The following is a 27,658-nucleotide window of genomic DNA, read 5'->3' as shown; positions in this document are numbered from 1 at the left end:
GACAGGACCAAACACATTGATATAAAACGTCACTTTATCCGAGATATTGTTACTATTGCTGAAATTATGGTGGAAAAGATTCACACATCAGAGAATCCAGCAGATATGCTTACCAAGACACTTCCAAATACCAAGTTTCAACATTGCTTGGACTTGGTTGGTCTCTACAACATTTGAGCGCCTTTCTGGGCTTTAGATGGCAATGAGCAACTTATAGAATTCGAGCCCATGTGGAGATTGTTAAATGTGTGGCTCTCTTCCTTCATAAGTTTTTGAAGACTTGCTTTACAAGCTTTGCAAGACTTCCTTCGTAAGCTTTGACAAACTTGCTTGCTAAGAAATCTTTTCAATCTTGTTGCTAAGATTGACCACTTCACTACCTTTAAAAGGCAGCACCATGAAGTGCATTGAGCATTACAAGCATCACAAATTCATCAACACACACCACCTCCTATTTCTTCATATACACACATATACTTTGTAGGTATGCTTTAATGAGAATTCTTGTTCCATTTGAGAGAGTATTTGTGAGATAAAATATTGTCCATTGTGCTCATCATTATAAAAGGATTTATTGTACTCTTCCTTTGTACACAGTGAAACTTTGCTCGTGAGCACCCATGGTTTTTTTTACCTCTCACACTGAGGGATTTTTTCCAATTAATTTGATCATGTGCTTTCGCTTTACGCTCTATCCCTAACAATAATCTTATTTTTTCTATTGGAGGTAGGATATATACAAGAAGACCACTTCTCTATTAGGTACTAAAAAATTTAGAGTGTATTTATCATAGTTTGGAATATATAATTTTATATTTTTTTTATGGGAAATACGTTTTTTTATATAACATAAACTCATATGGGTAGATAGCTAGATTGAATTATAAAAAAACTTATGGTTTACGAATTAATTCTCCACACCTTCAACATTCACATATAAAATGTTTTTATAAAACTAACTCAATTATATTTTACAAATTAATTGTTTATGTTTACAAAATTATTATGTGGATGGAGAATAGGATGTTTTCATTTACAAATTAAATGAATGCTTATGTTTACATAAATATTACCATAATATTTACCTTTATGGAATATAAATTCAATGCTATTATATGAGTTTATTAGATTTACCCTTTATCACTAAAATTGTTTAATGTTTCACATTTTAGTTAGCATTTTGACATGTTTCATATTGAAGAAATATTATTTAATTTTTATTCAATTTCCTATAATAAAAAATAATTGATGATCTTCACATAAATTTAATGGATGGTATACATCAAAAAATAAATGATAACACTCACAAAAAGGGATTCAATTTTGATTTTGTATGTCTCTTTGTTTTGTTTTAGTTTATCAAACCCATATGTATTTTTAAGGAAGTGCAAAAAAAATAAAGATAAAATTTCTATGATAGTGATATTTTTACCCTTTACATATAATGTGATGATATTTTTATCCTTAAATTTAAAGTCAACATCAATAACTTACTTCTGGTGGAGAGGATTTTTTCTCCCTTGCTTCCATATCTAACCTAAAGTTTAGAAATGACCAAGCAGTGGTAGAGCCTGCCTTGCCTAAGTCATGCTTACTCTTCTTAATGAGTTTTAGCAACTAAAGTTTTGCACTTTCTACAACCCTGTTAACCATGCATGATTCACATGGTTGAGTAATTGAACAAACATATAAGTAGGACAACCTTGAACACAAAACAGAAAATTCTATTTACTTCGTTTAAGGAGTAGAGAAATTATTACATGATAAATAACTAATAGTCAAGATGAAATGTTAGTTATTGATAACACATCAATTGATTCAAATTAAATAGATTTATTCCAAATGGATGCTGGATGTGTAATTGAGACTATTAGTCCCAGGCCATGTAATAATTTATCCGAGACACTAAAGTTGAAATGAGCATATACTTTATCCACAAACAATCTCATTTTACTTGTGATGTTGCAAAGGATGGGGTTCTTTTGGCCAACTTGGCTTGGGCATCCACTGTACTCAATATTTGAGGTATTGACATTCCACCAGATATGACAATTTCTGCATCACATTGAAACATGCATGTTAATTAAAACTACCATCATGCCTTGAGATCTCAATAATTCAAACAAGAAATGATATTTTGTACAACTAAAAACTTATGAGTAATGATATTCCCACTAATTAATGATTATAAAGTATATGCAATAAATGGCTAAAAACACTTGATCAATGAGATAATCATTGTCTTCTGATGTAATATTTATGAACTGTTAATGTAAAAATTTATATACAATCATATATTATATACCATTCATTTATATCTTATAATTAAGAGACAACAATGTTTAAATATAAATATAAATATAAATGATATGATGATAAGAGTATATAAATATTTCACACCATACTTTTCTTTTCTCATATAATAAAGCAAGAAAAATATATTTTTTAATACACTTCCACTTCACCTTTTCACCTTAAAGTATTAAAATAAGTGTAAATTTATGTGTGAATGTCTTAGTTCTTAAAAGGGTAATTTTATATTATTTGGTGAAGAACTCATACCTATCCCTTCTCTAACAGATAGATTAGGCCTCAGAACGTCATTTGGACTAATAAGAAGGATATCTCCAAGGTACAAGTGATTGGTAGGAACATAAACACAATAAAGCTCTTCTTCATCTCTATTCCTTTGTAGTACTACTGAAGAAGTAATGAATCCCAATGCATACTCACCAACACGAGGATGCTTTATGATGGCAACTTCCTTGAAAGCATTAGAGCTTTGATCTGTGAATTAAGTGAAAAAACTAGTAATTTCACCTTAGTCATTAAGGAATAAGAATCCTCTCCAAGATAATAAAGTACCTGCAATTGACACTTGTATCTATTTATTTATAATGATAACACAATTTTATCCTTAAATCTGAAAGTAAAAATAACATTGTACCAAATATCAATTGAGACAACCTTTTAACTTGAACTCATCTTAGACCCGATTAAATATGATGCATATTTATTTTAGATAAAGTCTTTATCAACATTTTACTTATTATCATGGACATGGAATATGACACATGAAATGATAAATATTGGTATGGTTAATTGTTTTGAAACCGGACCTAGATCTAAAGCTAACCTGACACCAAATATCGATTGAGACAACATTTGAACCTGAACCTCACCTTAGACCCGATTAAATATAATGCATATCTATTTTAGATACTTATTATTATGGACATATAATTTGACATATGAAATGATATATGTATATATATTGTTAATCATGTATATATAGTAAAACTTAGAGAATCAATGATACATTCAACCAAAGAGATATCATCACTCTATGCACAATTGAATAGTGACACATACAAACATGATAAGCGAGTGAACATGAAACGAGTTAGGCCGTATAATGACGGTTCTCTACCCTGTCCTAAATATTATCTGCGTCTAATTTTTTATCCCAAACCTAACCCTAGATCCGATGAGACTCGACCATATTTGAGCCATCAAACCAAACCAGATGAATGAGTAGGGTGGAATACTGGTCACCTAATGGATTCTTACTCATGAGTAAGGTATTTAGCTATGAAACAAAGGACAAATATTTAGGTGACTATTTCTATTGAGAAACATAGACATAGATATATACCAGGTGATATTGCTGTACTTATTTGCTTGGAGGCTGCATATATATAGCTTACTAGAGGCATTTTCTTGATGAACAATTCTCCAAGGGTGAGAACTGAAGTTCCCAGCCATGATGACATGAAAATTCCAACTAAGAAGATGAAAGTGATGGAAGTGATAAATCCAAGACCTGCCAATTATCCAAATTAATTAAGTTGATAAAATGACACTTGAGTAATAGGCTATTGATCAAAGTATACTAGTCTTAAAGACTATATACTAAAATAGGTCTATTTTGAAAATATGTACTAACTATAAGTAGTTTTTAAAAATATTTATTAAAATAGGTATGAGATTCAGAACACTGAGGTTTACAATATCTCTTAGAAATTGAGTTTAAAGATGAAGATATAAACTTGACAGTTGAAACCTAACATCCTAGATGCTAGTATTTCAAGATATTTGTTTTGCAATTGAAGTTTATAAAATGAAATCATCAATTCAGCTTTTAAGATATGGTTGATTTCTTTAGGCATAAAGCCTCTAATGAGAAAAAAGGGCATATGGTGAAGCAATGCTTTTAGGAAAAGAACTTTGTAGGAAATTACATTGTTACTTCCCATGCAATATGGCCTATTATCTCTCACATGTATGACAGTGTTTCTGAGTGAGCCAATGATTATACTTTATACACTTGAGTCTTGTATATCAATACTCTCTCAAAAGCTGTATAGCCCAACCACATGGCCAAAGACATTAACAATCTAACCTGATGAGAAGGACTTACCATCTCTCTCAGTAATGTGTAACGAATGCTTATAAATTAGAATGAAAGAGATCACAATTGAGGTAAAATGCAGTCGAATATGCAACGACAACTCCGATAATGATGCTATTGCATAGACTTCCAAAATCACAATATTATGGTCACAATTGTGGTTGTGGAGTGCAATTTAAAAGAATGCAAGAGATGACAGAGACTTACCAAAAATATTGATCCCTAGATGATTATATATGGGGGAGAAGAAACCATCCACAAAGCGGACAAAACCCCAAGTGACATAGAATGTTATAGCGATGGGAAGAAGGATGACACTGCAAATTACATACATCACATTTAGGATAAGAATGTTAAAAAGTAACTCTATAGAAAAGGATGATAACAAGCATTTAGAATCCAAAATATCAGTAGTACTAACAATGTTACTTTACCAATGATTCATGAATGTTACCTAAATATATATGAGAAATTCTTAGATGTTCTAGGAGCTAAAAACAGTTCTTGCTACCTTAGTTATGTGTTTTGAACTATTATTGGTTCCGATTTGAATAACGTAGATGTTATAGCTAAACTGATGAAAATTTGATAAGTAACAAATTTTTATTGCTCTAGAGTCACACAAGACCTCTTCTATATAGATGGATTCACCACAAATAAAAGGTTTTCAGGTTCTCTTTGGTGCATAAAAATAAAACCTAGAACCTCTGATAAAACCTAGAACCTATTTGGTTCATTTGGATTAAGTTTAAGTGTATAGACTTGCTGTCTTTCATTGGTCACCATTTGAATATCTAACATGCAAATCCTAAGTGACCATATATATATATTTTTATAGCATCAAAGAATTTGTTATGAAAAAAGCAAGATACTAAGTGATCATTGAAATAAACAAAAAATGTACCATCCTGACATAAACTTCTTAGAGGCCCAGCTGCGAATTACTTTTGAAAACGCCTGAAAAGGGAGATCAAAGAGATATAAAATAATTCATCATGGCATCCTTTTTGATATGTTATTATATATATACATATACATATACATATATATATATATACACATATTGGGTTATATAATATAACATGGAATTAAGTTGGAAGACAAAGGAACCCACTTCTTGGCCAGAGTGATGGTTGGTGGAGATAGCAATAGGAGACGAAGAAGTGGAAGATGTTTTAGAGCCTCCATTTTCAGATATATTTGAAACTGGGATTAAGAGCTCTAGATCTCTTGAAGCCATCTTCTTCTTTTTCTTCCCTATTATATTATTATTCTTCTTGTTGTTGTTTCACTCCTTTCTCTTCTCTCTTAGCTAAGAGATCAAGCTTGTCACTTCAGGGATAATAGGAAACCTTGTAACAGAAAGTTGAATTGAACCAAATCAGAGTTTTAGATTCCATTTGGTTTGGCCTTGTGTTGGATGTTATGTGTATGTTTTTTACTTCATTGATCACGTGGCATTTAGACTTGTAACAAGTTCATTTGAGCCACGTTTTGATGTAATGGAAAAAAATATAATTAATGACTCAATTTCATGTAATGTATATAAACTATTAATGATTCAATTTTATTCACCATCCATTTTTTCTTTTATTGCCTAGTCGCTTTTCTCTTCTCTTTGTCATGAGTTTATTGTTGGTATTCAACCGAAAATCAAGCTATTACATTCTTCTATCTCCCAAATAATTTGGAGTCTTTACTATATATCCACATTTGGGGTTTAATTTGGCTAAGTTATATATACTTCAGCATTGCAGGCAGTGCCTTTCAATTTATGGTGCACTTCATGCTAGCAAAAGGAGTAGCCAGTTTGATGGCACTGCTAAATCATGAACAACCTTAGTCATTTTGGCCATAGAAGTGTTTTTGTAATGAAAATGTTAGGTGTATATTACCAAGATTCCACATGAGTAGTACAGGAAAAAAAATATGCAGCCGACCTGTGAATAAATTTTATACACTGTTTTTATGTTATTCATACCATTTATATTTAATTATAATTAATTTTTTAAAAAAAGTAATTCAAATGAATAATAGATAATGCAATAATTGTTTATAAATCTTTACATTATTAATATATGAATATTATGTCTAATATGCAAAAGAAAACTATACAGATGTCAAGTAAGGATGTTATATAGATATGAGTGTACCAATATCATTCAGTAATTAGATAATGTAAAATGTTACATTGACACCTAAGGAAGAGAGAGTATAGTATCGGCAACAAATCTGCAACTTTTGCTTGTTATACATCTACAATTTTGCTAAACTAAGATGCTTTATAATGAACTTTAAACCATTGCAATACATCCGATACAGGTAAAGTCCACCTGCATAGAGTTAAATTCGTCGACTGAATAGTACCTCTTAAGGTTAGATTTGATTATATATTTTTTATAAAATCAAGATAAAGTTTGATGGAAAAATAATTTATTATTGGACCAAAATAAAGCATGACTAGAATTTAAGAGAGGAAAACTTCATTTATATTACTGAACAAATATACATACATAGACTCCAATCTCCAAGTTTTCAAATGTTAACTAAATAAATAAATAGCTCACACACATCATAACTCGTAAGCAAGACAAGAGACATTTAAAATGGTAACACAAGCAATACTGGAATATCCTCCACTATGCAAGCACCCTTCTCTATTTTAGAGCTTCCTCAGGACCAGATAATTCCTTTATCATTAAGAAAGAATAATTTGTTTTTGGCATAATTAAGGATATTGCCTGAGCCTAAAGGTAAGTAACTAATATTCATTTTAGGATTCATAATTATTTCTCTCTACAAATGTTATTTTTAAAATAATTTAAAGCAATGAAAGTGTCCTTCTTTAATGCATAACAGATTGGTAAAGGCTGCTTAGCTATGATATCTGATTTATAGTTACAAGTAGATAGTGCATAGTAAGAGTTGGTCTTCAATGTTTTCTTGCTTTCATAATTTAGTCTTTGGGGTCATGGTGTGGCTTGCCAAAATTTTAGCATCTTTAAAAGTCCCACATGACTTAGTATATTTCAAGGTTTAATATATATATGATCATGAAATATGTTACTATATCTATATTTAAATTAATTAATATGTCTACTTTTAATTAGATTTATCTAACTCCAATGATTAATTATATTTTCATATACATTTTTATATTAAAATCACATTTATAATAATATTACTTATATTAAAATATAATAATATAAACATTGTTATAAAATATAAGTAATCAGGTCAACTATTAGACTTAATAGGTTTTTTAGATTACCTAAAGTATATTATGTTAAGCTAAATATATTTTTTAAAATGCATAAGCACTTGTTCACAAAACAATTCTGACTTGATCAAACTTATTATAGATCAAATAATAGGTTCCTAATAGGTAGTCTAACCTATTTCCTGATGACATAATATAACTATATATTTTGCAAACGAGAATAATGTATCTCCTTATATTAGGAGATAACTTATTTTCTCTACCCAGTAAAAATGTGACATGTGTGCTATTTTATTTATTTTTAAAAATATTTTTATAGAAAATGATGAAACATGACACATGTCATGATTTCACTGTTAGGAGGAGATAACTTATCTCCTTGTACCAGGAGATATTCCATTCCGTTTTGCAAACTGCACACACAACCAAAAGAAAGTCCAATGGGCCTAGTGATACTTTTCAATTTTGCATCCGACCCAAATCCAGATACATAAGGCCTGGCCTCAAAAGAAAGTCACACGAAACACGTGTGAGGCAAAAATATCTAGATGATCGAAAACTTCTATTATTTGTGACCGCAAATACATTACCTACCCATTTACTTTGATTAAAATGAACGGATGTGATTTCCTATCACCGCCTACGTCAACGGTGTAGATTGAGCGAGTTTAACCTTTTTCACCAAACTCCACTATATAAATAACCATAATCCCTTATAACCCTCTCATCGCGGGAAACCCTATTAGGTGCCATCTGACTCGGTCAAATCAGCGATTCTCGATCCGTTTACAACAAATCGAACCTTGATCACGTTTTAAGCGATGGTTGTTTGCAAGATTCTCTCGAATTCTCGCTCTCGATTTTACGGGATCGTTATCGTTCTGTGATGGAGAAATTGTATTGGCGAAGGCGAGGAATACTTCGATCTGGTTTTGATTTTGATAAGGTGAGTTTTAGATCTGCGATTTCTCGAGTTCAGTGCTTATTTCTTGTCTTATTATTGGATCTGAATGTTTCGAATTTACAGGTCTTGATTGCGTCGTTGTCCGACATGGATTTTGGATTTTGGCGTTGGATCTGGATGAGTCGTTCTCCTTCCAGTTCGAGAACAGAGAAATTGGTTTCACCTAGTGAAGGAATCGTTCAAATAACGCGAGATCAGTTGTATGATTTTGATTGTATCCATACGATCCTTTAGGAGATTATTATCTTATAGTGTGAAGTTATGTCTGTGAGAGAGACCTCGTGTTATGCATACTGATACACTCGTAGACTCGTAAGGTACTTGTTACGTTGATTGTTATTTTTTGTTACTACTAGACCTTTGCCATGTCAGGTGCGCTTGCTTGGCAGGTCAAAAAGAAAATCAATAAAATTATTAGTTTGTTGTTGCGAGGGGAGAGTTTTTGGGGCCAACCATACTTTTTTTATTGGCCCCACTTTCCCCTTGCGGAGTCTGGTGTGTTTCTCCTTCCCTCGTTGAATACTCTTTCTACTATATCCGTCATAATTACCTTTCAAGCCACACGCATACCGGGATTATGATTAAAAAAACACAGCACGATGAAGGTACATGATTCTCAATACATAACTTCACATTCATTTTAGTGCATTTCTCATACCAGTCAAAGATTTTTTGAAGAGAAAAATATTTATGCATTACACTGTCCTCGTATTATCCACTGTTCATTTTCAATCATCATTGACATGAATGGTGGATAATGCAATGATTATGTATGAATCTTCATGGCATAGATATTGCTCTCTTTTTTAATACTTTATCATTACAGTTTTAACCATTCTTGTTGGTTAAATTCTTATGATACAAACAAGTTCCAGTTTCTATGGCATTCACAATATTTCCATAAATGTTTAATTTACTTCTCGAGCATGATTCCCTACCATTAATTTTAAGTTAATGATTCTGAACATGGTAGGCGTATTTGACAACAATTAATATTAGATTATGAAGTTGTGAATAGTTCTCCAGGGAGTAGTATCTGTTAAGGGAAGCAGTTTCTTACCAGGCTCACATTTTTTAATCCATCTACCAACGGACTCAGATTATTTCACAAACAGCTTCTGTCTTCCAATGCAGCCAAACTATGTATATATATAATATCCCTCTCATGCGTTAGCTTCATTTTGCGGTTGGCACTCAGCCCTCTCACATGGATTCTTGATTTTAACCATTGATCTTCAACAGCTTATAACCACATTAATTTAGACTGGACACAATAGTAACATGTATTGGTTTATTTAAATCTACACATGTATTACAGTTGAACTATGTCGTACTCTAAGACATCCAAATGGCTCAAACTAAAAGAGATTGTACTGCCATATATGAAGGAGAACTCATTGGTTCTGGTGATATTTTATATTCCATGGAATATGTTGAGCTCTTGGTCACTTTTGGATTCCTCTCGAAAAGCAAGACTGCACTAAAATCGGTGAATTTTTTGATCAACTTGAAACATGCAATTCCATTGTCCCGATATCAATGGGGTGATTTAAAATTTCTTAATTACATAATAAATTGCAAATGCCTAAAATGTTTGTCGAGAACTCATGTGCCACTATATTTTTGCAATTTGCTAGCAAATGCCTCAGTAGTGTTTTAAGCAAAGTCTATTTTATTTACCGATTCATTATATGCATATATTAGCCAATGTCTGAGTTGCCTACATTTGATCAATGTTGTAAGGAATATATCATGTATTCTAGTATTACACCAATATGAGTTGGGTCGACAATGGCCAGTCACTGTACCATATTATCTCTATTAAGCATTTGTAGTCGGGTCTTTTGGGGTTATATGTAAGGTTTACCTCATCAAATGTTTAAAAAGACTGCCCTGCAGTATAAGTGGCAGTGAGTAAGACTGTATCCAGTGTACCTTCAAGGCTTCAAGTATTGTTGCATGTGCAGTTTTCTATTCATCAGTATCAGCCTTTGACCTGTAAGAATTGTGCACCTGTGGTTCAACATGGAATGTATCATTGTAAAGACATGATGTTTTGACTGGTGGCTTATGCTTCCTCTAGGATCGATTAGCTGTGCAATAGTTCTGCCTAGCTAAGAAGGTCTTCCATTGTCTTTGTTTTGAGGTACTTACTTTGATCTTAAATGAATTATACAGGTTGATAACTGGATATTGGTGTTAATTCTTCTCTTCAAATTTTGCAGCCACTTTTCTGCTTGAAGAGTAAGACAGTATATATCTACCCTCCTCACATCCCACTTATGTGTAACCCTCTTGTGGGCTGCTAAACAAAACCCTCTGTAGGTAGGAAGGAGCTGAACTCCAGAGTTGCATGTTTTGCTTCTATTATCAAGGGTTATTGTTTAGTTCATGGTGGTGGTTGTCTTTATACTTGTGATTGTTCAATTAAATTTTTTAAGAGGATAGCATTCTGATTCTTACACACTAGGATTCACTGTTGTCATGCTTGTTTTCCTGGAGTGTTTCCCTGAAACAAATTTTTATTTTGTTATTCTAGATGACATAGTTTTTTATTGTAACTCTTGTTTAGTTGGTAGTTTTTTTTCACGGGGTCACCTTTTACTGTTTTCCATGATTAAAATAGTCACTAATTCAAACCATTTCCTTTTTGTAGGTCTACATTTATTCACTAGTTGTTATACTGAGTGATCGCTGTGGTTTTGCTGTATCCTGAGATAGTTCCGAACTGCTGTTTATAACCTTAGTGATTGTCAGTAATTTAATCCTTGTTGTTCAAAATTCAAAAGTTATTGGGAACGTGGTATTTTTCTACTCAAGGTTTAACTTTTTTCACTTGGAAAGTGGTGTCATATTGAGATAGTCCTGAAGTTAGCTGATATTTAAAACCTCAGTTATTGTTAGTGAATTTCATCCTTTGTTCTTTAGTGTTCTTTGGAGCGTGGTATTAACCCGTTGTTTATTTTTTTCAATCATGTCGGAAAATAAATTTTCTAGTTCTATGTGCAATTGTGCAATTATGCAATTAGATTTTATGGTTCTATTTTCAAATGTTTATGGATTTGTGTTGGTACTGATTTGGAAAATAGAGTTTCTAGTTCTATATACAAATAGATTTTACAGTTCTATTTGCTAGAGAATATTCGGTGCCTTTTGATAATTGTTAAGGTGAGCGCCCTCCTTCGTAGGTTTTCCTTAATAACATGGAAGAGACTGTAATTATAGTTATAATCCGTGAGATTAGCTTTAGGGAGCTGACCAGTTTGGCTTCTAGATTGAGCCCATTTATAGTTCTGTTTCAATCTCTTATAAGTACAGTGTGACCCATAAAAAATGGTATGGTATGACAATATTGACAATTTAAACCGAGATCTATAGTTTTAATCCATAATTTAGTAACTGCAAATTGCATGAATTGAATTAACTTGATCTTTCTGTAGAATGATGATAGAACCAAGCGCAAATTCGCCACTTTATGCGGCTAGACTCTTGTAGTTATTTGTTATTGTACTCTGGTAAATAACCATTTATGTTTGAAATGGTTATGTTTCGTAATTTTCTTGGGTAAGCTTTTGGTTGTCATTGAATTTTTCATTTGATATAAAAATTCCCCTATGATAAAAACTACTCTTCGCAATGATGGATCCATAGGCTCAAATTGGAAAGAGCGCCCAACGGTTAAGTATGGGAGGATGGTGGTTCGAGTCCACCTGGATCCGCTGTCTATATGAACTGCTACTTGTGGTTGGGAAAATAATAATTGTGTTTGGGACTCTAGAAAGGGAGATGCTGGAATTGGAAAGATGTACAACTTTAGCCATTATTGCAATTCGAAGGTCTAAAGTCAACGTTGGAATTCGAGTATTTAATTTTTAAGAGTTAGTTTTATTCTAAGATTTACTGCACATTTTCAAAACCCATACTAAAACAATCTCCTGTTTCTAAGTAAGTGCTGTAATGGGATATGGTAATAGTGCTAAGATGGGTCTAATATTTAACTTTATGGTCCCAATTCATTCCTTTTCTCATTTAGAAACTGGGTGAAGCCAGTTATGTGATACACGTTGTTCCCTTTTGCAGGCTACTGAATGTTTCTGATTGCTGTGAACAGCACCAACTTATATGAAGGCAGAGATTCCTCAAAAAGGAGACTTAAGGTTAGTTTCGGAGTTTGATTTTGGAGGGGAATGAAGGAAAATGGAAGGCTTTGAAGTTATCTCACAAATGTATTTTATGCCTCCTAAGCCTTTCCTTCCTTCCCCTCCAAAATCAAACTCCCAAACTAACTCTTGGTGTTCCTGGTCTCAAATGGGGAAATTGGGGTTGTCCATGGAAAGGGGCATGCATTTTATTCATGATCTTGTTGTCGAGGACAGACAGTATAACAATTAACAAGCAGGTATGGTTTTCTATTAAAGAAAGTATTGACTAAAATAAAAGTGACTTATATTGAAGAGGAAAGTGTATAAAACTTATCTAAGTTTTATGTCTTTTGTTCCTAATTATGCATTAAACTTGAGAGAAAAAGATGTATGCTCCGATAGTATAAGAATTTTTTATATTATCACTGTATCGTTTATCATTTATTTCTGATCTTAATTGACTCTTAAATAAAAGTAATACAAATGAATGATGAATGATGTATTGACTGTGTATAAATCTTTAAATCGTAAGTGTATGTATTTAACTTTATTAGTTTATATAAAATTGGTGTTAAATCATGAATAGGACAACAATGAAATAATTATAATTATAATTGAACTCACAATAGTAATATTTCAACAATGTAAGTTAGTCATATATGAAGAAAATCATGTAAAATGTCAAGTAAGAATGTTGTCAAGTAATCGTTGATAGATGTCAAGTAAGAATGTTATCAAGTAATCATTGATAGATGTCAAGTAAGAATGTTGTATGGACATGAGTGTGCCAATATCTTTCAGTAATTAAATCATGTAAAATGTTACATTGACACCTATAAGGAAAGAGAGAGCATAGTATTGGCAACAATTCTGCAACTTTTGCTTGTTATACATCTACAATTTTGATAAACTAAATATGAACTTCAAATCATTGCATTACAGCCAATACAGTTATACAATGTTTGGTTAAGGATAAAAAATAGAAGGAAAAAAGTGGAAGGAAATAAAATAGTAGAAAATGAGATAATAATTTTGTTGTTTAGTATGATTGAAAATGAAAGAAAAGTAAGAGGAAAGAAAATATATAATGTGTATAAAATGGCATAAGTGTCTTCATTAGTTTAATATAAAAAATTATGTAGTATGTCTAATATTTACAAATTAAATTTTATTATTACACATTACAAAAATAATTTTTTTTGTAATTTTTTTATAATATTAATTAATATTTTTAACTAACATGTAAATTATAAAATTTAATATAGTCACTTTTGTTTATAAAAATCATTAATATCTTATATTTCTTCTCACTAATGTATCTAAAGAAATTATAACTCATATTTGATAACTACTTTTATATCTCTAATTATCTCACTTTTGCGCATTTGCGTTTTGTATTTATAATTTAGTTATTATTTGTCATTTTATATGTAATTTTAAATTTTTTTGATTTTCACTATATTTCTATTGAGTATATACAACTAGTATTTATCTGTGAGTTCATAAGTAATGAAATTAAAATTAAGTAAACTAATTTCACATATAAATGAATACAAACAAAAAAGTTTATTACATGGTGTTTATTTTCACCTAGAATATAGTTTTTCCAATTCACTCAAGGTGTAAGGACAAAATTGTAATTTCTATGGTTTTCTTGATTTGATGACTGAATAGTACATTGTTAAGGTTAGATTTGACCATTCTTATAAAATGAAGAAAAAGTTTGAAACAAAAAAATAATTTATAGGAAAGATAAAACATGACCATAATTTAAGAGAGGAAAACTTCATTTATATTACTGAACAGATATACATAGACTTCAATCTCGAAGTTTTCAAATGTTAACTAAGCTCACACACATCATAAGCAATACAAGAGACAATTAAAATGGTAACGCAAGAAATACTGGAATATCCTCCTCCTTACATGCATCCTTCTATTTCAGAGCTCCTCAGGATCGGGTGGACATCTGATGTCCCATAAAAGTGTATCACTCAATGTATTACTATTTATGATTAGTCAAAAAAATATTTAATCTTTAATTTTTTAACTTCAATACATTTTTTTCAACCAATTACAAGTTGTGTCACATAAAGTGACACACTTATGCTCCCCTCAGGACCAGACCATTCCTTAGCCATTAAGAGAGGATCATTTTTTTGGAACCAATGATATTCTCTCAACTTTGACAATGAACTAAACTCTTTAAGGTGTGTGATTGTCTCTCTAAATAATTATCGCAGATAAGAATTAAACTTTTTGATTGTTAGGCGTAATACAATACTCTCAGAATTCAGCACCACAATATTAACTTCTGGTTGGTATTTAATAGAGAATAATTTAAAACAATAAAAGTGTCATGCATAGCTGATTATTAAATTCTGCTTAGCTATGATAGATGATTTATAGTTACAAGTAGATGGTACAAAGACTTGGTCTTGAATGTTTTCTTGTTTTGATATATTAGTCTTGGGGTTCAACTTTGTTTGCTCACTGATTTCCACTGATTTTCCTTCAATTGTGTGAAAGGTGTCCTTCTAATTGTCTTTGTTGAATTCTTTAAAGGACGTGACTAGTAAACAAGGCCCACCACACAAGTTTGGACATATATACGAAAATAATTGAATCAGAGTTCAGCTCGATAAAGATTGACTCAACTCGAAACTTGACTTGAGTTCGATACTAGGTACTTTTTTAGCTCAAGTTCAGTTCGGTTAAAGTTCGTAAACTATTCGATTTAGTTCGAATGGTTCACTTGTATAACTCAAATTATTAATTAAAATTTGAAAAATACTACAAAATGTTTTATATATATAAATATAATCTTGTTTTTATATATATAACAACAATAAACATAAAAAATAATGTATGGATCATAATAAACATAAAAATTAGTTTATATATATCGAGTCAGCTCATGAACCCAACGAGTCAAACTATATTCAACTCAAGTTCAACTCGTTTCTTTAAGGAACTCAATTTTCAGCTCAAGTTCAACTCATTTAGTTCATGAACCAAGTTTATTGAGATTGTTGGTGCACTGGAAGCGATCGTTGTCTAACGTTAGCCACAAGCAATCAAATAAAGTGCATTGAATAAATAGAAGAGAAGAAACAAGAAAAATTTATAACGGGTTCGACCAATTGTGTCTACGTCTATGAGAACGCTGAGCGGTTACCAAAATATTATTAGAGAATAATGATTACAAACCCTAGCTATAGATGGCAAAATGGACATAGCCCACGGGCCCATCCGCATAGCCTGTAATTTTTTGCGGGCGTGACATGTAAAATTTGTTTGTTTGCTCGCGAAGCCAACAAGCATTTGTAATAGGCAATGCGGGCCGGAGGCATAATGTAAGGAAAAATAAGAAAAAAATACAATAAATTATGATATAATGTTTCAAAAAATTGTAGTGTAATATGATTTAGTCAAGTTTATATAGAATATTAAAGTTTTTAAAAAAATATTGTTCTCCTTTAAGTTTTAACTAATTTATTTAGTTTCTTTTTATTTTATTATATTAATTATTAAATTATTCATCAATGTCCATGGGCTGCTCGTTAGTCCATTTTAAAATGGATATGCCATGTCATTTTGTCCATTAAGCCAATGCGGGTTTGCCCATGTTCGCTTAAATTTTTGCGGGCATTTATGGGCACAGATAAAATGGATCGGGTGACACATTATGTCATCTCTAACCCTAGCACACTCATTGACCCAAGTGCACATGGGATGTTTGTACTTGGTGTTTCTATCTGGTACATATTATAATAAGGGACTCGAGTCCAATACATAAATTGATCACTCTACTCTATTCCAATACTAGGCAATGTTGAACTAATACAATAATATATTTCAAACATCCTCATATTGATTGAAATAAATGATTATCTCGCTCATTGAAATCTACACAAGAATCTCCACCTTAGCGAATATGTGACTCGACCTTGTTCAATGTCTAATTCTCTTATGCAACTCCTCCACATAAGAGCTTGCTCCCCTTCAACATTAGACTATAAACATAAAAAATAATGTATGGATCATAATAAACATAAAAATTAGTTTATATATATCGAGTCAGCTCATGAACCCAACGAGTCAAACTATATTCAACTCAAGTTCAACTCGTTTCTTTAAGGAACTCAATTTTCAGCTCAAGTTCAACTCATTTAGTTCATGAACCAAGTTTATTGAGATTGTTGGTGCACTGGAAGCGATCGTTGTCTAACGTTAGCCACAAGCAATCAAATAAAGTGCATTGAATAAATAGAAGAGAAGAAACAAGAAAAATTTATAACGGGTTCGACCAATTGTGTCTACGTCTATGAGAACGCTGAGCGGTTACCAAAATATTATTAGAGAATAATGATTACAAACCCTAGCTATAGATGGCAAAATGGACATAGCCCACGGGCCCATCCGCATAGCCTGTAATTTTTTGCGGGCGTGACATGTAAAATTTGTTTGTTTGCTCGCGAAGCCAACAAGCATTTGTAATAGGCAATGCGGGCCGGAGGCATAATGTAAGGAAAAATAAGAAAAAAATACAATAAATTATGATATAATGTTTCAAAAAATTGTAGTGTAATATGATTTAGTCAAGTTTATATAGAATATTAAAGTTTTTAAAAAAATATTGTTCTCCTTTAAGTTTTAACTAATTTATTTAGTTTCTTTTTATTTTATTATATTAATTATTAAATTATTCATCAATGTCCATGGGCTGCTCGTTAGTCCATTTTAAAATGGATATGCCATGTCATTTTGTCCATTAAGCCAATGCGGGTTTGCCCATGTTCGCTTAAATTTTTGCGGGCATTTATGGGCACAGATAAAATGGATCGGGTGACACATTATGTCATCTCTAACCCTAGCACACTCATTGACCCAAGTGCACATGGGATGTTTGTACTTGGTGTTTCTATCTGGTACATATTATAATAAGGGACTCGAGTCCAATACATAAATTGATCACTCTACTCTATTCCAATACTAGGCAATGTTGAACTAATACAATAATATATTTCAAACATCCTCATATTGATTGAAATAAATGATTATCTCGCTCATTGAAATCTACACAAGAATCTCCACCTTAGCGAATATGTGACTCGACCTTGTTCAATGTCTAATTCTCTTATGCAACTCCTCCACATAAGAGCTTGCTCCCCTTCAACATTAGACTTTTTGAGTATCCTTGACGATGTTACCAAGAGCCTAACTCTCCAAACTTCTAGTGCATCTTCCCATACCGCCATCTAATGGAACACACCATCTAGCCACCTATTGTTAGAGAGTCTTTCAGTATTATGGAACCTATACACCAAAGTTAACCAACAACCGTCTTCTTCAATACCGAGCTAGCTGAACCATAAAGCTTCCTTGAAAAGCCTCAACCGCTACCACAATTGTCTACTACGACAATCATAGTTCAAACAAAACTATCATGATCCACCATAAGGAGTATATCCACAATCATAGTTATTAGGACCGGACTGGGCGGTCCGACCGTTGACCGCTTGTGTATGCGGTCCCATACTAGCCACTAAACTAGAATCCTTCTCATACCTTTTTTGGCCTACTTTAATCCGATCAAACTGGCTTAGACCGGGTAAACCTGATTGGTTAAATCAACCGGTCCAACTATTTAAAAAAACTAAAATAGAAATCATAAAACAAAATAGTGAAACTTGGAAAGGTCATAAACATACCCATGAAAGAATAAATATAGAGACCCAAGAAAGAAGAAATATAGAGACCCAAGAAAGAAGAAATAGAGAGAAATGATAACATCTAGCCACCACCATCCTTCGCTGTTCGCATCGCCATCTACTTCGCCATTTGCATCACCATCTCCTTCGTTGTTTGCATCATCATCCTACATTGTTCGTCATTGACTTCCAATGTTTGTGCATTATGGTGGTATGAAAGGATTTCTTTGTTTATGTTATTAGTTTAGATAATGTTTATGTTATATTATTTAATGATATATCCTTCACTGTTTGTTCTTGTCTTTTAGTGTCTGTTATGAGTTTCTTTTAATTAAATATTGAACTCACCCACTCTCACTAACTCTCTCTCTCTTCTCCAATCATATTGACTACCTTATCAGCACATACATGTGTTAGCTGCAAAGTGTGGCCACAACTCGCACTTTGTATTTAGTATTTAAGTTCTTATTAATGCCAAGTTCAATTAATTTATGATTCAATATTAGTTCTTGTTTTTAATCTCAATATAATTTTAGTTAATAAGTTTTAATGTTAAATTGTTATGATTTGAGATATTGTTTGTGAATTATTAAGTGGAGTGTTTAATTTAAACTCTTTTTCTTAAGAAGATGTAGATACTTACACTCCAACTGCATTTCTAACCAGTAATGTTAATTTAGGATCTAATGAAGACAATAATATTCAGATGAATTAGAATGTTTAATCTCTCTGAGATAATTGTGTTTTGATTTATAATTTTAATTATGTAACATAAACTTATTTGATGTACTTTTATTTTAATTTATATGTTATGCATTACACAAAGCATGACATTGATAAATGTGTTATTCACTTATTTTAATTAATTATATAATATATAATTATATAAGATATTATAAAATCGTTTGGTCTAACCAAACGGTCTAACTAGTTAAACAAGTTAGAACTTGTACGGGACCTCTTCCGGGTTGATGACCAGTTCGGGTTTCATAACTTTTTCCACAACACACATCGTGTGTCAATGCTAACCAATGCTCATGCCACATCCAAGTCAATGCACATGTCACACCCTGCATCTAAGTCAGCCAGTAACTCTATGCTTGTGCGGATCTACTAAAAATTAATATCTTTCACCATGACATCGCAGACACGCCATTAAGATATTCCACTTCTCATCTCAAATGAGACCATTCTCTCAACATCTAGAGAAATATTGTCAACACTTGTCTCAGGGTCAAACTCAACATAGGAGTCTCTATTTCACCTTGTTCCTAATCCAGTACATGAACTTCTGGGTTTTGGGTCAACATATATTACTCTCTCCATAGTTGTACCATGTTTTCTTCTCCTTCCACTCATCTACTTTATTCATGCGTAGTACATTTGATGCACCTTATCTATCCATCACACATTCACCCACTTTAGCCATTATCTAACGTCTGAGTTAAGAGACACCTACCAATGAACTGTGATACTAATTGTTGGTGCAACGAAAGCAATTGTTGCACAATATTGATCACATGCAATCAAATAAAGTTTATTGAATAAATAAAAGAGAAGAAATAAGAGAATTTGCTAACATGGTTTGGCCAATTGTGTTCACGACCCCGGGAGCACTGAGCGGCTACCAAGATATTATTAGACTATAAGGATTACAAATTCTAGCACACCCATGGACCCAAGTGCCCATGGAGTGTTTCTATTTGGTGCAAGGATTACAAATCCTAGCACACCCATGGACCCAAGTGCCCATGGAGTGTTTCTATTTGGTGCTTCTATCTGGTATGCATTATAACAAGGAACTTGAGTCTAATATATAACATTGATCACTCTACTCTATTCCAATATTAGGCAATATTGGACTAATATAATAACATAATTCGAGCATCCCCAACAAAGCTAAATAATGAATCGAGTTTCGAACGAATACCAAGTTGGTTCGGTTCATTGCAGTCTTATATATACCAAACTAATTGACAACTTGTCCAATAGTGACTATTTTAGTATTTCTAACGAGTGTAATATTACATCAATACTTCAATTACTTTTCACTTTGTATTATTTTTTTAAGAGTGATGATTGTTGTATTAACTCTAATTAATGGATAGCTATATGTCCTAACTTATGATACAAAATACATCAATAATTTTAAGAAGATGTTATTTAATTAGACCACTTTTATACTATTTGGATTGTGTGCACAATGTATCATATTTTGTTTAACTTAATTGCACTTATTATTGTTTCTTATTTAAAATATTACACTTATTTCTTCTATGAAGATAATCAGTATAATTTACATATACAAATTAAGGTTTATGTTATTTACTAAAACACATTAGACTAAAAGAAAATAATGGGCCTAGTGACACTTTTCAATTTTGCATACGACCCAAAATGCAGATATAAGTGGCTATTAGGCCCGAAGTCCCGAACAGACTAAACAATAGAGGTGTAAAAGTTCAGATCGGTTAAGATTTTAGTGCATTTTAGTGACCGAACCGAATAAAAACATATGGTTTGATTCCGCTCAATTATCGCAAAATTAACTATAACAATCGAACCGTTCTTGAATGGTTCGGTTCAGTTCTACGGTTATTCCAATTACTTTTTTTATAAAAAATCATTATGAACACTCATTTTTTTCCGGCCCAGAAAAAGTCAAAACGTTTTAAATGAAAATTGTAAAATGATTTTACTTAATTTTAATGAATAAAAATAATTAAAACCATTTTATGGAGTTTTTATAATTATTTTCGAAATTAATTAAATCAGAGAAATTAAAAAAATACTTGGAACATATTTTCTAGAAGCTTCATTTTACAAAAATCTATGTTGATTGGATTCCTAAATCTAAGTGATTAGGTTAACAAAAAATATAACAAATAATAATATTAAATCTATGTTGATAAGGTTCCTAAATCTAAGTGATTAGGTTAACCAATAATTCAAAAATAATAATACTAAATCTATGTTGATAAGGTTCCTAAATCTAATTGATTAGGTTAACCGAAAATTAAAAAATAATAATAAATAAATCAAGGTTGTTAGGGTTCCTAAATCTAAATGATTAGGTTAACCAAAAGTTCAAAACTAAATTAAATTAATCCACAAGAAAATGATTTTTTAGAAAATAAAAATTTGAATTGAGAATTGGCTACTATGAGCCCACATTCTTTTTCTTAAAAATAGAGGAAAAAAAGAGAAAAAAATGTTTTTCTATTTATTTATTTACTTTGATTTTTCAAAATTTTGAATATTAAGTGTATAAAAAATAATTAAATTTTATTTTATCCATTTTTTATAAATATTTTCATATTAATTAAAATAAATAAATAAGTAAAATACAATTACAACCTAATTTGAATTTGAAAATGAGTTAAGAGAATAATATTAAAATAACATTGTCAAATCATTCTATTAAGGTCTCTTAATTTAAGGGATTAGATTTCTCTAGAGTTGAAAATTTGTTAACTTAAATTTTGGGATTAAGTGGTTGAAATTTCACTATAAATAGAACATAAAAAAACTACGCTGAAAACATTGAAAAACCTCTACCAAAAAAGTAGCGTGCAAAATTTTATTTATTCAAAGTAATGCAGTGCAGACGGGAACATGTTGTTCCCGTGCACTCGCTTCAGAGCTAAATATTAGCCGTCTGATCCACTTACCAAATACTCCCTCACTTTAACTTTATGATCTGCCAATCAGAAGATGAAAATCATCTCGTTTCTAGTGTGCCAGGACGCACATGATCCTTGCACCCATGAGAACACACGATCATGTACACACGGGTCCAGAATTGCCTTCCGTGCATCCATCAAACCCACATCCGAATACACAACGTGTCTGGAGGCGTTGATCCTCCACATTTCATCCTCTCAACATCTGTCACATGCTCCTCAATTTCCAGGCTTGTCACACGCGATTCAAGCCCTTACAGTACTGTAAAATTAAATTCTTTTGCAATCAAGAATGTTTAATTTATGATTTTTGTGCATTATAAGGTTGATAATAAATTTCTAAATTAAGTTTGATATATATATATATATATATATATATATATCATATTGTATGAAATTTAACAATAACAATGTACACTAAATTAGAAATTTTTTATAGTAAGGTATAAACATCATAAACAAAAAGATAATCCATCACTTTAGTATATAATCATCAAAACTATTTTTTAGTTTCATTTATTTTTAGCAACTATTTTTTTTATTTTATGCTAATTAATCATCAAAGGTCATTAAACAGTCAAAGTTCAATAAAAATAAAAATAACTATTAATAAATTATTTGGATTAATTAGGCATATTTCAACATGGTAAAAAAAGCAAAAGAAAAAAAAGCATTTATTATATATCAATCAATTAACCAAGCCCTTTTGACAACTTATAAAAAATATTTTCGATAAATAATTTGAAGTGATTAATAAAAAAATTAATATTTTTTATAAATAAAACATAGATTTAATCAAAGATGGAGAGTAGGTGCTGCAAATGTCTCTTTCTTCTCAAATTATTTTCGAAATGTCGCGTTACGCCGCTTCTTTTCAACTGATTAAATCTCAAAATTAATTAAATTCTATTTTCTTAATTAAATAAATAACAAAATTTAACCAAATAAAAACTTTTTTCACCAATAAATAAACATGCAAAATAAACATTTTTGACTAAAAAATATACTTTCTTTAATTAAAATACAATCAAACAACAAACTATTTTCTACCTAAAGAACTATGTAAGCCTTAATTCCCTTAATAAGGATACGTAGGACGAAAGTCAATCTTGTGAGACACAATAATAAAATTAAATAAATTTGTTCATTTTAATAATTAATTAATTTACCAAATAATTTAATAATAATAAAAATAATAATAACATAGTCATATAGTTTAGTAAAATGTACCAAACTTGGATGTCAAAAATCCAAAAGCCCAAGGTGACTGAACTTAAAGATTTTTCTGTATTTTTAACCATAAAATGTAGTAGCGACTATAAATAAGTCGCGCAACCGAAAAATGCGGCGCGACAATCATGCATCAATTTAAAGTTCAAAACTATTACAAGATATATTGTTTATCCATAAAAGGAAAAAACATTACTACTATTATTATAAAAAAATATGGATCATATATAAATGTGTAAAAAATGGAACTCATAATTGTTTGTGAGTAACATATTTAACAAGAGGAGAAATCCAATTACTGCAAGAGTAAGTTTTTATTCCCTATCCTAGCCTTGAATCAATTCTAGTGAAATATAATTGTTTGAATAATAAGTAGATCTTAATCATTAGATATTTATATAATTGATGGCTAAAATGTGGAGTAAGTTTACAAAACTCACCCTTACAGTAAGTAAATTCATACTCATATAACAGTTATATAATTGATCAATTAAAAAAACGAATTATCACATATAATAATACAGTTCACAATTTATAACATATATTCTATTAGTAACATATAATAATACAATTCATGATTAATAACATATATGAATGAGTAAAATATATAATAATTATATTTATAACCTTACATTTCACAATTAGTAACATATGACAATATATGTATAACAATATATGATAGTTTCAAACTCAATACCACAAAAGATGAAAAATATGTTCCAAATCATCCACACACAAGGAAATAATTTAGCAACTAGTAACATATATAATAATAACTTAATAACAATTTAGTAACATATATAACACTACAATTCACACAAAAATTGACAATTTAGGCTAAAAATTGAATGAAGAATTTAAACAATAATAAACTTCATTCCATGGTATCTATTTATTTAATATGCGGTTCAGTTCTAAATTTCTAAAATCATAAACCAAACTGAACATAAACATTTTCTTAAAAAATAACTCAACTAAACTGAACCACATTTTGCAGTTTGGTTCGGTTAGTTCCATCGGTTTTGCGATTTAAATCGGATTTGCTTACACCCCTACTAGAGATGGCAAAACGGGCCGCCCTATCCATTTAGTCCGCGCTTGCAAATGTCCGCATTGACTTAACGGACAAAATTCAATGCCCTATCTGTTTTAAAACATGCTAACGGGCTTGCGGCTGCCCGCAGACATTGTTGAATAATTAAAAATAAAAATTCATATAATAAATGAAATGAAATTAAATAAACTAGTTGAAGATAAAAAATTAACAATTTTTTTGATATTTTATATGAAGTTTGACACATTACATTAGATTACAATTTTTTTAGGGATTGAAAATCACATTACATTATAACTTATTTAAAATTTTATTATTTTTTCCTTAAATTATATTTATGGGCCGCCCGCATATCCAATGGAAATGCCCGCAAACTTGGTGGACAAAATGAGCAAATGAATAAAAATTGTATGCCCTGCCCACAAAAAAATATAGACTATGCTGGCGCGCTAGTGGGAAATACCTGTTTTGCCATGTATTACCCCTACTAAGCAAGAGCAGGAGTTATTTAACTTATTTTAGGACTGGCCTCAAAGAACGACACGCGAAACACGTCTCACGGTGTGAGGCAAAAATATATAGTTTATCGAGAACCTTCCTTTCTTTGTGACCGCAAATACATTACCTACCCATTCAGTGTTTTATTTGATTAAAATGAACTGATGCGATTTCCTATCACCGTCTATACCAACGGTGTATTATGAGCGAGTTAAACCTTTTTCATCAAACTCCACTATATAAATCACCATAACCCCTCATATCCCCCTCATCGCGGGAAACCCTATTAGGCGCCATCTGACTCGGTCAAATCACCGCGAATTGAACCTTGATCACGTTTTAAGCGATGATTCTTTGCAAGATCCGCTCGAATTCTCGCTCTCGATTTCACGGAATCGTTCTCGTTCAGGGATGAAGAAATTTATTTGACGTAGGCGAGGAATACTTCGATCTGGTTTTGATTTTGATAAGGTGAGTTTTGGATCTGCGAATTTTCGAGTCCGGTTCTTATTTCTTGTCTTATTATTGGATCTGAATATGTCGAATTTTTACAGGTCTTGATTGCGTCGTTAACCGACATGGATTTTGTATTTTTACATTGGATCTGGATGAGTAGTTCTGCTTCTAGTTCGAGAACAGAGAAATTGGTTTCACCTAGTGAAGGAATTGTTCAAATAACGCGAGATTGATTGTATAATTTCGATTGTATCGGTACGATCCTTTAGGAGATTATTATCTTATACAGTGTGAAGTTATGTCTGTGAGAGAGACCTCGTGTTATGCATACTGATACAGTCGTAGACTCGTAAGGTACTTGTTACGTTGATTGTTATATTTTGTTACTACTAGACCTTTGCCATGTCCGGTGCGCTTGCTTGGCAGGTCAAAAGAAAATCAATAAAATTATTAGTTTGTTGTTGCGAGGGGAGAGTTTTCGGCGGCCACTTTCTTTTTTTTATTGGCCCCACTCTCCCCTCGCGGGGTGTGTTGTGTTTCTCCTTCCCTCGTTGAATACTCTTTCTACTATCTCCGTCATAATTACCTTTCATGCCACATGAAGGTACATGATTCTCAATACATAACTTCACATTCATTTTAGTGCATTTCTCATAAGTCTAAGATTTTTGGAAGAGAAAAATATCTATGTATTACACTGTCATTTTTTCAATCATCATTGACATGAATGGTGGATAATGCAATGATTGTGTATGAATCTTTACGGCATAGATATTGCTCTCTTTTTTAGTACTAATTATCATTACATTTTTAACCATTCTTATTGGCTAATAAACTCTTATGATACCAACAAGTTCCATTTTCTATGGCATGCACAATATTTCCATAAATGGTTAATTTTAAGTTAATGATTCTGAACATGATAAGCTTATGTCTACAACAATTAATATTAAATCATGAAGTTATGAGGTAGTTCTCCAGGGAGTAATGTCTGGTATGGGAATCAGCTTCTCACCAGGCTCACATTTTTAATCCATCTACCAAGCGACTCAGATTATTTCAGAAACAGCTTTTGTCTTCCAATGCAGCCCAACTATATATTAAGATATGTATATATATTATCCCTCACATGTGTTAGTATTATTTTGCGGTTTGCACTCGGCCTTCTCAGATAGATTCTTGATTTTAACCATTGATCTTCAACAGCTTATGAACACTTTAATTTAGATTGGACATCACAGTAACATTGATTGGTTTATTTAAATCTACACATGTATTACAGTTGAACTATGTCCTACTCTAAGACATCCAAATGGCTCAAACTAAAGGAGATTATAATGCCATATATGAAGGATAACTCACTGGCTTTGGTGACATTATATATTCCATGGAAGATGTTGAGCTCTTGGTCACTTTTGGGTTTCTCTTGAAAAGCAAGACTGCACTAAAATCAGTGAAATTTTTGATCAACTTGAAACATGCAACTCTATTGTCCCGGAATCAATGGGGTTATGTAAAATTTCTTAAACACATATTAAATTGCAAATGCCTAAAATGTCTATCAAGAACTCATATGCCATTATATTTTTGCAATTTTCCAGCAATACTTCAGTAGTATTTTAAGCAAAGTCTATTTTATTTACCAATTCATTATATGCATATATTAACCAATGTCTTAGTTGCCTACATTTCATCAATATTGTAATGAATATATCATGTATTCTAGTATTATACCAGTATGAGTTGGGTTGACAATGGCCAGCCACTGTATTATATTATCCCTATTAAGCATTTGTACTTGGGTCTTTTGGGGTTATATGTAAGGGTTTACCTTGTCAAATGTTTATAAAGGCTGCCCTCCAGTATTAGTGGCAGCGAGTAAGACTTTATACCAAGGCATCAAGTATTGTTGTATGTGCAGTTTTCTATTCATCAATACCAGCCTTTCACCTGTAAGAATTGTGCACCTTTTGTGCAACATGGAATGTATCATCGTAAAGACGTTTTACTGGTGACTTATGCTTCCTCGAGGATCCATGTAGCTGTGCAACAGTTCTGCCTAGCTAGTAAGGTTTTCCATTGTCTTTGTTTTGAGGTACTTACTTTGATCTTTAATGAATTATACAGGTTGATAACTGGATATTGGCGTTATTCTTTTCTTCAATTTTTGCAGGCTCTTTTCTGCAGTGTTGGACCCCTTGCTAAACAAAACTCTCTGTAGGTATTGAGGAGCTTAACTGCAGAGTTGCACGTTTTGCTTCTATTATTAAAGGGTTAGTGTTTAGT

General features: G+C 31.6%; 1 protein-coding gene and 2 long non-coding RNA genes across 5 annotated transcripts; 1 reads left to right on the top strand and 2 right to left on the bottom strand.

Moving 5' to 3' along the window:
• Positions 1 to 1,797: 1,797 nt before the first annotated feature.
• Positions 1,798 to 5,808, bottom strand: LOC109339764 (protein CONTINUOUS VASCULAR RING 1-like). Its single transcript, XM_019577282.1, has 6 exons — positions 5,526 to 5,808; positions 5,316 to 5,368; positions 4,619 to 4,728; positions 3,656 to 3,823; positions 2,563 to 2,787; positions 1,798 to 2,055 (listed from the first exon to the last, which is right to left on the bottom strand). Exons 1-6 carry the CDS (start codon positions 5,649 to 5,651, stop codon positions 1,946 to 1,948), a joined length of 792 nt encoding a protein of 263 aa, XP_019432827.1. The 5' UTR covers positions 5,652 to 5,808; the 3' UTR covers positions 1,798 to 1,945.
• A 3,115-nt stretch (positions 5,809 to 8,923) lies between these two features.
• LOC109339768 lies at positions 8,924 to 27,277 on the bottom strand. 2 transcript variants are annotated; one of them, XR_002106710.1, is made up of 2 exons: positions 26,502 to 27,277; positions 8,924 to 9,710 (listed from the first exon to the last, which is right to left on the bottom strand). It is a non-coding gene; the product is annotated as an uncharacterized LOC109339768 (long non-coding RNA). The 2 variants fall into 2 exon arrangements; XR_002106709.1 differs by lacking the exon at positions 8,924 to 9,710 and adding an exon at positions 25,869 to 26,441.
• On the top strand, positions 9,705 to 11,305 carry LOC109339766. 2 transcript variants are annotated; one of them, XR_002106707.1, is made up of 3 exons: positions 9,705 to 10,741; positions 10,821 to 10,971; positions 11,252 to 11,305. It is a non-coding gene; the product is annotated as an uncharacterized LOC109339766 (long non-coding RNA). The 2 variants fall into 2 exon arrangements; XR_002106708.1 differs by having other exon boundaries at positions 10,821 to 10,920; positions 11,252 to 11,279.
• Positions 27,278 to 27,658: the final 381 nt, after the last annotated feature.

The sequence above is a fragment of the Lupinus angustifolius genome, unplaced genomic scaffold (genome assembly GCF_001865875.1).
Source record: "Lupinus angustifolius cultivar Tanjil unplaced genomic scaffold, LupAngTanjil_v1.0 Scaffold_102_10, whole genome shotgun sequence".
NCBI lineage: Eukaryota > Viridiplantae > Streptophyta > Magnoliopsida > Fabales > Fabaceae > Lupinus > Lupinus angustifolius.
This window is presented reverse-complemented; position numbering and strand designations above follow the sequence as displayed.